Here is a 13,984-nt window from a genome sequence, read left to right on the forward strand (position 1 = left end):
ATTTTAATTTAAGGTTTTACGTGCCAATAATACATTTTAACATTTTTTAGAAGATCTCTCTCTAAAGGTCAATATATAACTAAACTATTGTCATATGTAAAGTAAACAAGGTTTTCAAAATGTTTAAGAAACTTCCTTTAAAATTAAATTAAAATGCTGATCTTACGCCGCCGGCCCGCTTAGCCTGCTGCCAGCCTGGGGTTCCGTTCACCTAGGCCGGCAGCAGGCTGAGCAGGACATGTGGCCGGGACCCCAGCTGGCAAGGGGCCGGCAGCCAGAACCCCAGACTGGCAGTGGGCTGAGCGGCTCAGTCCACTGCGACTCAGCCCGCTGCCAGTCTGGGATCCCGGCCCTGCCCACATGGAGTGGGTACCTACCTTCTCTCTGATTCTAGCCCATTCTCTTCCTCTCTCTCTGCACTGAGCTGAGGGTGGGAGTGCACTGAGCACAGGGCTGGGCGTGAAGGAGTAAGCAGGGGTTGGGGTGTAAGGTCTGGCCAGGAGCCAGAATGAGGGAGGGGGCTCAGGGTTGGGGCAAGAGGTTTGGGTGTGGAGTGCTTAACTGGACAGCTCCCATTTGGTGCGAGGGTGCAGGTGGGAATGGGGGAGGGGGTGCAGGAGCTCCCATTTGGTGCTTAGGGTGGGGGTGGGAATGTGGGGGATGCAAGAGTTAAGGCATGGGGGGGCTGGGTATGTGTGGGGGTGCAGGAGTCAGGGCTAGGGGTCGTGGGGGGATGCAGGGGTCAGGGCAAGAGGCTGGAGTGTGAGGGGAGTACAGAGGTCAAGGCAGAGGGCTGGGAGTGTGTGAGGGGGGTGCAGGGATCAGGGCAGAGGGCTGGGGGTGTGGGCTAAGCTCCTGGGGGCGCTCCCAGCCCCCCTATCCAGTGCAGCTCACGGCCCGGGGGCTGGAGGGGATATGTCCCGATTTCACCCCCCTTCCCCAAGGCCCAGTCCCACCTCTTGCCCGCCTCCTCCCCAGAGCAGCGAGCACACTGCGGCTCCGCTTCTCCCCCTCCTGCGCAAGGGCCATCAGCTGATCGGAAGCAGGGAGGGAGAGGAGGAGGGGCAGGAGCCCGGCACGCTGGGGAAAGAGGGGAGCTTGCCTGCCCTGCAGCAGCAGCCAGCAGGACCAAGCTTCCATTTTTGTGAACAGCTTTAAGATGCTAGACTGAAGGGCACTATATAAGCATCATCCTCTACAGAGATTTACATCCATATGTATTTGCTGGTTACACTTTATTGTGGCTTATTGATTTTATTATTTTTATTTGTTTCAGATAGCAACCACATATTATAATATTGTAGGTATTGGTAGACTGACAAAAATAGAGAATATATATACACATTATACAACCTCAACCAATTAAATTTCTTTCTGTTCAACCTACAATTATTGTGCTTTTTATATTTTCTAAATACACTTTTCACTAGAAAAGAGAAAGGAATGGGGGTAAAGAGTGGAGACAGCTGAGTCAACTGGGGATTCTGATACTGCAACAGAAATACTGAAATACTGGTAGCTATCGCTACGTTATTGAACATGATGGTACATAAGTTTCAGCATGTGAACGTATTTTCTTAAACAACAAACATAAATCTGCTGTGAAAATGGATGAAAAACTGGAGCCAGCTACACAGACCTGTTGCAGAACTGGCTGCACAACTGAGTCCCAACTCCTTCGTACCAAATGTTTCACAGCAAGTCACGTCTGAAGCAAGCTCCCTGGGAAGCAACAAGTCTCACCTGATATGGTCTCACTTTATGATGAATCTCCTGTATTCCAACCTCTCTTGTCCTCACATCACGACACTAAGGAAAGAGGGAGAGAAAAATTACATAAAACAGAGGAATACATGCAGCTCAAATACGTTCAGATTTCCAGTCACCCCATGGGCTCAAAATTAAGTTGAAATAGCCTGTCTTACACTGGTAGAATTTGAATAAATAGACTTCAAAATAAAAATGCTCACCGAGCTGTCCCTAATGTACCTTAGAAAAAGAACTTTGTGCTAAATGTAAAAACATGCTGACAAAAATCAATTCACTGAGCAACCATTACATCTCATGAGAAAAGTACCATTTGATTTGCAAGTAGCAGGGCTTGGAGGGGAAAAGTCAACAGATATAAAAGAGCAAGAAAGACTTAACATTATTATAGATTCTAAGGCCAGAAGGGAACATTGCAATCTTCTAGTGATTCTAGTCTGATCTCCTATATAATAAACCACAGGCCATAGAACTTCCCCACAATAATTCCTAGAGCAGATCTTTTAGGAAATATTTAAATAGAGATTGGATATTGTTAGTGATAGAGAATCCACTATGACCCTTGGTAAACTGTTCCAATGGTTACTCTCACTGTTAAAAATGTATGCCTTTTTTCCAGGCTGTCAGGTCCTTTACCAGAGAGATCTAGAATTGGAAAAATCTAACCTAGTGTGCCAGAGATACTCTTGAGCAGGCAATTTGTAAATCTGGGTAACTGATTTTTAATGCCAAAATTGGCATGTGACACACCTGAATATAAGAAGGTAGAGTTAACTCTCTGGTCAAGTGTCCCACAGATGTACAGGATGGACTAACTGTGAGAGGTTTGGGACCAATGGTCCAAGGCATCAGAGAAAAGCCAGGGAACTTTACAAATCTTTACAGCTCCTTGGTAGTCAGAGGGAACAGGAGACAGAACTCAATGTTAGCGAGCTTGATTGTAGCTTGCACACGTCTTTTGTATCTCTTCTCGTAACTAGTGCAAACCAAGCCCCATGAGAGAAGTCTCAAGGAGAAAAACTTTTCTGAAGACAGTTTTCATAGCACAAATAAGAAAAAACCATGAAAATCCAAAGTCAAGCCTAAACCCACATGGAACTTGATTTCCAAGGCATCCAAATGACTATCTGCATCCCAACACCCCCTAAAATGCCTTAAAAATAATCAAACTCAGACTATATTATATACAGTGAAATAATTTAACCTTGGTATGACCATAAAAACTGGCATGCTTTATTCTTATATGGTGATTATGCTAAATTTGGACTTCTTTACGGTCATATGCACAAAATCTACTTTGCTTTACAAATCCCTGACTCAACAAACGGCATGCAGAAGACAGACAAGTCCCCGCTCTTCATTAAGGGCCCTAGTCCTGAGAGGGCACAGCATTTTTCAGGACTGTGCCCTCCATCTCTTTGCCCCAATCAGTAATCCAAGTGTTATTAGTCACAGAGACGGAACAAAGAGGGAAAGCTGAAATTGCCAAGAGGGCAGAGCTGAGGAGCATGGGCACCCTCTAATTATGACCCTACACACCTAAAATACCTGGGTTTCTTGTGGAAATTCAGTCCCAACTATCATGGCCCTTAAAAAAAGCTGTTTGTTTATAATGTTATACCTCCAGTAGATACAAGGAAAATTCACTGGTATCTTATACTTCACGTGATAAAGTGACAAACTGTTTTGGTTGCTCACTCTACCAGCTTCCAGGCTTCTGCCCCAGTAAGTTCAGACCTATAGTCATCCGCACAGTAGAAATGTTTACAGATTCAGTTCTTTAAAGGTAGCCTGCCACGGAAAACAAAATTGGGTTTGAGGCCCCTTTTTTTGCTTTGTTATGTATGAAGGAGATTTTTCCCGCCACCTACAATTTTTTTCAATTCTTAGAAATAGCTGGAATATTAAGTTTCATCACCGTATCTGTTTTTGCTGGAAGTGTTCCATGGAAGGTTTCTCAACCCTACTGAGGAGGATAAAGATGCTAAATCCTTCACAAAGAGCTTTTCTTCTAACTGTTAGATGTTTGAGTTGAATAAATTTTTTTAAAAGTTGTAAACAGTCTGCATAAAAAAAGTCCCTCTCTCACTTTAGAAATGTCCTTAGTAGACGAGATGTCACAAACCTCCTCGTTCTCTGGTCATCCTGTATCTTGCAGGGAAAATCTAAATTTTTAATGTAGAAATCAAGCAAAACATCAGCTCTTTTGGAAAAATCTTTGAGGTATTCTTTACCTATCAGAAAATGAACCAAAAAAAGGACAAAACCCCAATATTTTCCTTTGCAGGTCATCTTTAGTTGAGCAGCAAATCTGGCTCCTATAGTTCACACTCCTCTCATTTTGCCATTTTTCTCCTTCTGTTCACAAACACAATCAGTCGCACAGTGTAGTCAGCAGGGAGCTCCTCCTGGGCATAAGGTTGCTGATCTTTTACCTGTGTCCCTAGATCCTTCATCCTGGCCAAGGCAAGTTCTCTCAGGTTACCATGCTCCACTCCTGAGCTGACCAGCGGCATTGGGATATCCCTATACAAAGGGGAAAAACAAAAACTTTATACAACAATATTCATAAAATATAAGGCCAGTTGGGCTGCCACCATCATCTAATCTTAAATCCTTTGTTATGCATGAGGTATCTGAATTAATGCCTGTTTCAAAGCCCAGTAGCTTTGGCTGAACTAGAGCATGGCCAAGCCAATCAGCAACTGGAGGTAGTGGGGAGGAAAGAGCTACATGATTAGATTTACAGTAGAAAAGGACTTTTTACATGCTGGGAAATAGGCTATTTATGTGTTTTTATTTTCATATTCATCATACTGAAGAACTGGAAAAAGGAAAAATTCTGTTTTACGTGTGAATTTCCATTCTAGGACCCTCCATGTCAGAGAGTCTTCACAGCAAGCATTGGTATATTCTCCAAAAATCCTGGATATAACAATTGTAACTACATCCTAAAATTCAGTAAAGATGCGAACAAGTTTGTAATAACCTAACATCATAAGAGGTCGTTATAATAATTATGAATACCATTTTTGCATAAATATTGAGATCTGTCTACCACAGAAGATAATGCTGTAATGATAGATTTCAGTATTTCCACTTGAAATATTGATTTCCTCATGAACTTGTTGCCACAAAGAATCTTGTGCCCTTACCAAAATATCTGACTCTCTATGGAACTGGTTCTAGCTTTCCAATGTGTAGAAGATGGACTACTATACCCTTCATCTTCTGATGCTATGAAGAGCCTGTAGATAATGTTGATTTAATTTACTTCACTTTGGGGAAAGGATAAGCTTGTCCCTGGGACAGCAAGTTTTATTGAATATCCTTCAGTAATTATTTCTGAGGTGGCTCAACCCCAGACCAGGGCTCACCCTGAAGCATTCCTCATAAAGGGGAGGAATCTGCCTAAGCTTCAGAACCTCAAAAAATCAAAAGAAACTTTTGGAGTTGGATACTTTTCAAGAGAATATCAGCTTTCGTCTTCCAATTCTCGAGGCAGCAACGGCCTCCTCCTAATGTGTAATCTTTAACTTGAACCTGGAGGAGCAGCACTTTTCAGAGGAAAAACCTGCTGAGATAAGGCAGTTTGAAGATGCTCGCACTGGAAGAAGGGAAGCGACTTATTCCCTTGTCCAACGCCTCAATGGCTGTTTTCTGTCTATGCTCCCAGAAAAGATTACCAGCAGAGTATTTGGAGGAAGATAAACCTGCTTTTCCATTTTTTTAGCTGGAATTGGCGCTGCAGTTGACATGGGACATGTCTTTGGAAGTTTTGAATGTACAGCATATTAGCCAGGTGAAGAATTAGTCCTGAAAAAAAGTGCTAGGAAAACTGAGAATGGGTGTGTGAGGGAGTGTGCATGCTAACATCACCTTCCCAGCTGAGTATCTCTAGACCTGCATAATAAGAGACTGCAGCCATTACTCTCAAGGCTGAGGCTGCTACATCGAAGTTCAGTTTGATGATGAATACCATGCAAAAATGGTATTTAGTCTGCAGAAGAGAAGACTGACGGGGGACAAAACAGTTTTCAAGTACAGAAAAGGTTGTTACAAGGAGGAGGGAGAAAAATTGTTCTAGTTAACCTCCGAGCATATTAAGTCTTTTAAAGATGACAGAAAGACAATCCTGCTAGCCACGTGCATTACCAAACCCTGCTAACTTTCTGCATTTATTTTATTTTAGAGTAAGAGGAGACAAAAAAATTAAAACGTGAACTATCAATAGAGTATTGAACTGTACAATGTAGAACAGTTTGATCTCAAAACCTGGCTTAAACAAAGTGATTAGAAGTCAGTACCATCTGAGAGCTGACTGGTGACCTAAGTGAAATTTATTCACAGGTATCAATCCAGTTCCTTAAGAATATGTGTCACAAAAAACACCATTAACAGTCACCATTTTTGGCAATCTCAGCACAGACACCCAGGCCTGAATGAGCCATGGAGACTCTCAATCTGACAGGTGGTTACTGCAAGGAAGAGTAGAAGTACATTGGCAAAAAAGAGGACAAGGGAAAGCTTGCACTGCTGCTGCCCATGCTATGCCTGTTCTGTAGAGTTAGGACTTCAGGCTCCAGGGCTCTCATTCCATTCCAATGCCAAACTCACTTTAAATAAATTTGGTAACACTTTTACCAGTATTAGAGTGTTGCACCAGAAGCCTTGAGAATATTATTTTCTGCCCTTATTTTGTTTGCGATACATTAGCACTTTTTATAAAGCAGAAAGGGCTCTGAAAAATTCCTCACCTCTGACTCACTCTCACTCCAAAATCAAGGCAAATGCAATTAGCGAGCCAGTTAATTTATTCATCTGATTTCTTAGAGTAAATAAAGCATCATAGAACTAAGATAACAGACTTCAAACAGCTTCAATTAGCCCTGGTCTACACTAGGACTTTAGGTCGAATTTAGCAGCATTAAACCGATGTAAACCAGCACCCATCCACACGATGAAGCCCTTTATTTCGACTTAAAGGGCTCTTAAAATTGATTTCCTTACTCCACCCCTGACAAGTGGATTAGCGCTTAAATAGGCCTTGCTGGCTTGAATTTGGGGTACTGTGGACGCAATTCGACGGTATTGGCCTCCGGAAGCTATCCCAGAGTGCTCCATTGTGACCGCTCTGGACAGCACTCTCAACTCAGATGCACTGGCCAGGTAGACAGGAAAAGAACTGCGAACTTTTGAATCTCACTTCCTGTTTGGCCAGTGTGGCAAGCTGCAGGTGACCATGCAGAGCTCATCAGCAGAGGTGACCATGATGGAGTCCCAGAATCGCAAAAGAGCTCCAACATGGACCGAACGGGAGGTACGGGATCTGATCGCTGTATGGGGAGAGGAATCCGTGCTATCAGAACTCCGTTCCAGTTTTCGAAATGCCAAAACCTTTGTCAAAATCTCCCAGGGCATGAAGGACAGAGGCCATAACAGGGACCCGAAGCAGTGCCGCGTGAAACTGAAGGAGCTGAGGCCAGCCTACCAGAAAACCAGAGGCGAACGGCCTCTCCGGGTCAGAGCCCCAAACATGCCGCTTCTATGATGAGCTGCATGCCATTTTAGGGGGTTCAGCCACCACTACCCTAGCCGTGTTGTTTGACTCCTTCAATGGAGATGGAGGCAACACGGAAGCAGGTTTTGGGGACGAAGAAGATGATGATGATGAGGTTGTAGATAGCTCACAGCAAGCAAGCGGAGAAACCGGTTTTCCCGACAGCCAGGAACTGTTTCTCACCCTGGACCTGGAGCCAGTACCCCCCAAACCCACCCAAGGCTGCCTCCTGGACCCGGCAGGCGGAGAAGGGACCTCTGGTGAGTGTACCTTTTAAAATACTATACATGGTTTAAAAGCAAGCATGTGAAAGGACTACTTTGCCCTGGCATTCGCAGCTCTCCTGGATGTACTCCCAAAGCCTTTGAAAAGGTTTCTGGGGAGGGCAGCCTTATTGCATCCTTCATGGTAGGACACTTTACCACTCCAAGCCAGTAACACTGGAAGAGGGGAGGGTACTCGGGAATCATTGTACAACAAAGCATTGCAGTGTATGTTTGCTGGCGTTCAAACAACATTCGTTCTTTATCTCTGTGTTATCCTCAGGAGAGTGAGATATAATTCATGGTCACCTGGTTGAAACAGTGCTTTTCTTCAGGGGACACTCAGGAGCCCATTCCTGCTGGGCTGTTTGCCTGTGGCTAAACAGAAATGTTCCCCGCTGTTAGCCACAGGGAGGGGGGAGGGTTGAGGGGGTAGCCATACAGGGTAGGGGGAGGCAAAATGCGACCTTGTAACGAAAGCACATGTGCTATGTATGTAATGTTAACAGCAAGGTTTACCCTGAAAGAGTGTAGCCACTGTTTTATAAAATGTGTCTTTTTAAATATCGCTGTCCCTTTTTTTTCTCCACCAGCTGCATGTGTTTCAATGATCACAGGATCTTCTCCTTCCCAGAGGCTAGTGAAGATTAGAAAGAAAAAAAAACGCACTCAAGATGAAATGTTCTCCGAGCTCATGCTGTCTTCCCACACTGACAGAGCACAGACGAATGCGTGGAGGCAAATGTCAGAGTGCAGGAAAGCACAAAATGACGGGAGGAGAGGCGGCGGGCTGAAGAGAGTAAGTGGCGGGCTGAAGACAGGGCTGAAGCTCAAATGTGGCAGCAGCGTGATGAGAGGAGGCAGGATTCAATGCTGAGACTGCTGGAGGATCAAACCAGGATGCTCCAGTGTATGGTTGAGCTGCAGCAAAGGCAGCTGGAGCACAGACTGCCACTACAGCCCCTGTGTAACCAACCGCCCTCCTCCCCAAGTTCCATAGCTTCCACACCCAGACGCCCAAGAACTCAGTGGGGGGGGGGGCCACCGGCCAACCAGCCACTCCGCCACAGAGGATTGCCCAAAAAAAAGAAGGCTGGCATTCAATAAATTTTAAAGTTGTAAACTTTTAAAGTGCTGTGTGGCATTTTCCTTCCCTCCTCCACCACCCCTCCTGGGCTACTTTGGTAGTCATCCCCCTATTTGTGTGATGAATGAATAAAGAATGCATGAATGTGAAGCAACAATGACTTTATTGCCTCTGGAAGCGGTGATCGAAGGAAGAGGGGAGGGTAGTTAGCTTACAGGGAAGTAGAGTGAACCAAGGGGCAGGGGGTTTCATCAAGGAGAAACAAACAGAACTTTCACACCGTAGCCTGGCCAGTCATGAAACTGGTTTTCAAAGCTTCTCTGATGCGGACCACGCCCTCCTGTGCTCTTCTAACCGCCCTGGTGTCTGGCTGCACGTAACCAGCAGCCAGGCGATTTGCCTCAACCTCCCACCCCACCATAAATGTCTCCCCCTTACTCTCACAGATATTGTGGAGCACACAGCAAGCAGTAATAACAGTGGGAATATTGGTTTCGCTGAGGTCTAAGCGAGTCAGTAAACTGCGCCAGCGTGCCTTTAAACGTCCAAATGCACATTCTACCACCATTCTGCACTTGCTCAGCCTGTAGTTGAACAGCTCCTGACTACTATCCAGGCTGCCTGTGTACGGCTTCATGAGCCATGGCATTAAGGGATAGGCTGAGTCCCCAAGGATACATATAGGCATTTCAACATCCCCAACAGTTATTTTCTGGTCTGGGAATAAAGTCCCTTCCTGCAGCTTTTGAAACAGACCAGAGTTCTTGAAGATGCAAGCGTCATGTACCTTTCCCGGCCATCCCACGTTGATGTTGGTGAAACGTCCCTTGTGATCCACCAGAGCTTGCAGCACTATTGAAAAGTACCCCTTGCGGTTTATGTACTCGCCAGCTTGGTGCTCCGGTGCCAAGATAGGGATATGGGTTCCGTCTATGGCCCCACCACAGTTAGGGAATCCCATTGCAGCAAAGCCATCCACTATGACCTGCACATTTCCCAGGGTCACTACCCTTGATATCAGCAGATCTTTGATTGCGTGGGCTACTTGCACCACAGCAGCCCCCACAGTAGATTTGCCCACTCCAAATTGATTCCCAACTGACCGGTAGCTGTCTGGCGTTGCAAGCTTCCACAGGGCTATCGCCACTCACTTCTCAACTGTGAGGGCTGCTCTCATCTTGGTATTCATGCACCTCAGGGCAGGGGAAAGCAAGTCACAAAGTTCCATGAAAGTGCCCTTACGCATGAGAAAGTTTCGCATCCACTGGGAATCGTCCCAGACCTGCAACACTATGTGGTCCCACCAGTCTGTGCTTGTTTCCCGAGCCCAGAATCGGCGTTCCACAGCATGAACCTGCCCCATTAGCACCATGATGCATGCATTGGCAGGGCCCATGCTTTCAGAGAAATCTGTGTCCATGTCCTGATCACCGCGCTGACGTTGCCTCCTCGCCCGGTATCGCTTTGCCAGGTTCTGGTGCTGCATATACTGCTGGATAATGCGTGTGGTGTTTAATGTGCTCCTAATTGCCAAAGTGAGCTGAGCGGCCTCCATGCTTGCCTTGGTATGGCGTCCGCACAGAAAAAAGGTGCGGAACAATTGTCTGCCGTTGCTCTGATGGAGGGAGGGGCGACTGACTACACGGCTTACAGGGTTGGCTTCAGGGAGCTAAAATCAACAAAGGGGGTGGCTTTACATCAAGGAGTATTTCAGGCAGGACTTCACGGGGGATTCCAATAAGAAATGGTGCACCTAAGTTATTGTTCCTATTAGAACAAGGAGGTTAGCCTGGCCTCTGATTGATACATGGCTAGATTTACCTCGCTGCACCTTCTCTGTGAGTGACTGCAGTGTGACCTAGAGGAATGAGTCCCCTAGATGGGGGAGGAGGCAAATGAGTACAAAACAAATCTGGTCTATTTCTTGTTTTGATCCACTCCATCTATCTTTTACATCTTTGGCTGACAGCAGACGGTGCAGAAGGACTGCATGCCATCCACATCTTATGGCTGCTCAGCAGAAGATGGTGCAGTAGGACTGCTAGCCATCCTCATCTCTTGCCTGCCTGGCAGAAGATGATGCAATAGGACTGCTAGCAATCCGTATCGCCTGCCTGCTCACCATAAGACAGTTCAATAGGACTGACTGCAGGACTAAAGAGAATGACCTGGTCAAGTCACTCCAAATTTAGTCCCTGCGCCCATGTCTGCCCAGGCGCTCCTGGCCGACGTGGCCAGGAGCACCTCAGACATGACGAGGACGGCTACCAGTCGTACTGTACCGTCTGCTGCCACAAGGCAATGGGTTGCTGCTACTGTGGTAGGAATGCCGTACCGCATCTGCCAGCACCCAGGAGACATACGGTGGCGGTTACCTGAGCAGGCTCCATGCTTGCCGTGGAATGGCGTCTGCACAGGTAACTCAGGAAAAAAGGCGCGAAACGATTGTCTGCCCTTGCTTTCACGGAGGGAGGGAGTGAAGGGGGGCCTGACGATATGTACCCAGAACCACCCGCGACAATGTTTTAGCCCCATCAGGCATTGGAATCTCAACCCAGAATTCCAATGGGCAGCGGAGACTGCGGGAACTGTGGGATAGCTATCCACAGCTATCCACACTCAAATATATAAAACCGATTTCTAAAAAACCGACTTCTATAAATTCGACCTTATTCCATAGTGTAGACATACCCTTAGAGGTAATGTGCACTTCACATTGAGTCTAAAGGACAGAGTAGAGAACAGTATTTTCGTCTGGGCATGTTAGAGCTAAGGCAATAATCTGACTGACTGCCTATTTCTTTCAATTACGGAGCAGCTCCAAAGGGCCAGGCTGTTGTGTACTTCCCAACAGGAACACAAATAAAACCAACTGATATCTTCTAGCACTAGGTCTATAGCAGGAGTGGCCAAAACACAGCTCGCAAACTGCATGTTGCTCTTTTACAGTTAAAGTGCAGCTTGCAGAGCCCTCCATACCCTCCATTCTCTGCCTATCAGATGGGGGTTCACCATCTCCAACAATTTGAGTCACGCCCCCGCCCCCTTATCTTCAGCAGCCCCTCTCTGCAGCTCCCAGGTGTTAGCTCCATGTGGAGAGGCAGCAGTAAACAGCTGGGAGTTGCAGGGAGGGGCAGCAGTCAAAGCAGTGGCTCTCCCTGCAGCTCCCAGTTGTTTGCCGCTGCCTCTCCCCATGGCCACACCTCCCAGCTTACCGACTCCAGCAGCTGCTGTGCAGGGAGGGGGCCTGGTGACACCATTTAACCAAGCGGGGCCAGCAAACCCTGGCAAAAATGGGGGGGGGAGACATCACCCCACATGCTCCTCCCATGCATTGTCTCTGGCTTCTGCCCAGTGGGGAGGGAGGTCTCAGAGCTTCAGCCCTATGGGAGGCACCTGCCAGGTCTCAGGACTGAAGCACCGCTCCTGCTGAAACCCAGAGATCCTCTCCTCTTGGGGGCTGAAGCCCTAAGCCCCAGCAGAAGTACTCTGAGGAGGTTGAAGCTGCACACCCTGTGGGGGCTTGAAGCCCCAAGCCCCAGCAGGTACGTCCCACAGGGCTGAAGCCCAGAGACCCTGCTCCCCATGGGGCTGAAGCCCTGAGTCCCGGCAGGCGCGCCCTGTGGAAGCTGAACCCCTAAACTCTGGCAGGCGTTCCCTGAGGGGGCTGAAGCAACACACCCTGCGGGAGCTGAAGTCCCCAGGCCAGCAGGTACCACCCACAGGGCTGAAGCCCCGAGATGCCCCACCCCATAGGGCTGAAGTCCCGAGCCCTAGCAGGTGCCTCCTGCAAGGCTGAAGGCCCTGAGACCTGACAGGCACACCCTGGTACTCAAACTTCTGAAGATGGTCATATGCGGCTTGGAGGGCCAGTAAATTTAGCCACCCCTGGTCTATAGCAAAACCCAGTGTGGAGACTTTCCCACCTCTGGAACTCTGATGTGGTAAATAAGACATTGCAAAGAAATAAAAAATAAGCTTTCACAGCAACACATATCTGATCCCCTTATTTGCATATGGGGAACAGACAATAATTCACAACCTCTAATCAGCATATTAACATATGGAAAATTAGTATTTTATGGCGGTGACAGAAAAATAGGCCTCCCATCCCCCCTTCAATCCAGATCAGAATATATTTGTTTACATAGCTGTGGATGGCTGTATGGATCAAATAGCAGCACATTCTGGATAGCCCAAGGACGAAGCATCAGGTTGGAAATGCCGGGACTTCTTAAAATTTTAAACAAAATAATGGTAAAATCCAGGATACCTGAGCTAAAATCTTGGCCACACTGAAATTATTAGGAGTTTTGAGATTGACTTCAAGGGGGCTAGGATTTCACCCTTCATATTTAGGCAGTTTGGGTTGCCTAGGAAGGCAGACAAAAAAAAAGAAAAGAAAAAAAAAAGGCAGTGTGAGCCAGTGGACAGAGACACAGCTAGCAATATAGACACCTAGGTTTTATTCTGGATTGCCATTGACTTGCTGTGTGGTCTTGACCAAATCATTTAACCTGTGCATCTCACTTTCCCCATCTGGAAAATGGGGGTAATACTTACATAGGATCATCCGGGATTATCAAATCCAGTGCCCAGCTATTGCAGGCAATCCCATTCATAAATTTATCAAGCTCCATCTCCAAATTAGTTTGGATGTTTGCCTCAACTACTCCTCTAAGGTGCTTTGAGATGCTCAAGTAAAAGACGCTCTAAGTGCCAGTTACTATTTTCATCATTTTGCATCTTTTCATGGGCACCAACAAATCATTCAGCAATCCTTTTTTAACTTCATCTATATAAATTCTTATGTAAACATCATAAACATCTGAGCACTTCCCATAATTATGGCGTGTGCACAAAGATATAATCTCTCTTCCCACCAGTCAGTAGTAAATGGATTTAATTATTTTGTACTCTTCCTCTCCCACCCCTTTTAAAATCTAGTGTTATTGAGGGGCATCTTGGTTAAAGATGTGGGGTTTGCATTTTGCCTGGAAGGCGTTGCAATTCATCTTTATCTCTTTTGGGACTGAGTTCCAGATTCATGGGCCAGCCACTGAGAAAACTCAATCTCCTACACACTAGGTTCACTTTTGGAGGTTGACAGTTCAATCACATTCCACTGGAACGACGGTCGCAGGAGGTCCTGCTCACAATATTAGGAGGTTCCTCCAGTAACACAAGCCACATCCATAGAGGACTTTGAAGTTGAGGAATGAAATCTTGATTATGACCCCAGTATTCTTCAGGAAACCAGTGCATCAAGCACAGCACTGAGGGGAGATGTACTCTCCAGGCGTGGGC

The 13,984-nt window shown here is 46.5% G+C and overlaps 1 protein-coding gene across 1 annotated transcript in view; it reads right to left on the bottom strand.

Annotated features, from left to right (window-relative positions):
* The window catches only part of ELP3 (elongator acetyltransferase complex subunit 3), a 140,646-nt gene that overhangs the window by 45,053 nt on the left and 81,609 nt on the right, over positions 1-13,984 (bottom strand). Inside the window, exons 11-12 of the mRNA XM_084624972.1 lie at positions 4,203-4,293; positions 1,744-1,809 (exon numbers count right to left, since the gene is read on the bottom strand). Coding sequence (XP_084481098.1) covers positions 1,744-1,809; positions 4,203-4,293 — 157 coding nt within the window. The remainder of the gene's footprint in view (positions 1-1,743; positions 1,810-4,202; positions 4,294-13,984) is intronic.

The sequence above is a fragment of the Lepidochelys olivacea genome, assembly GCF_965140295.1.
Source record: "Lepidochelys olivacea isolate rLepOli2 genome assembly, chromosome: 3".
Taxonomy (NCBI): Eukaryota; Metazoa; Chordata; order Testudines; family Cheloniidae; genus Lepidochelys; species Lepidochelys olivacea.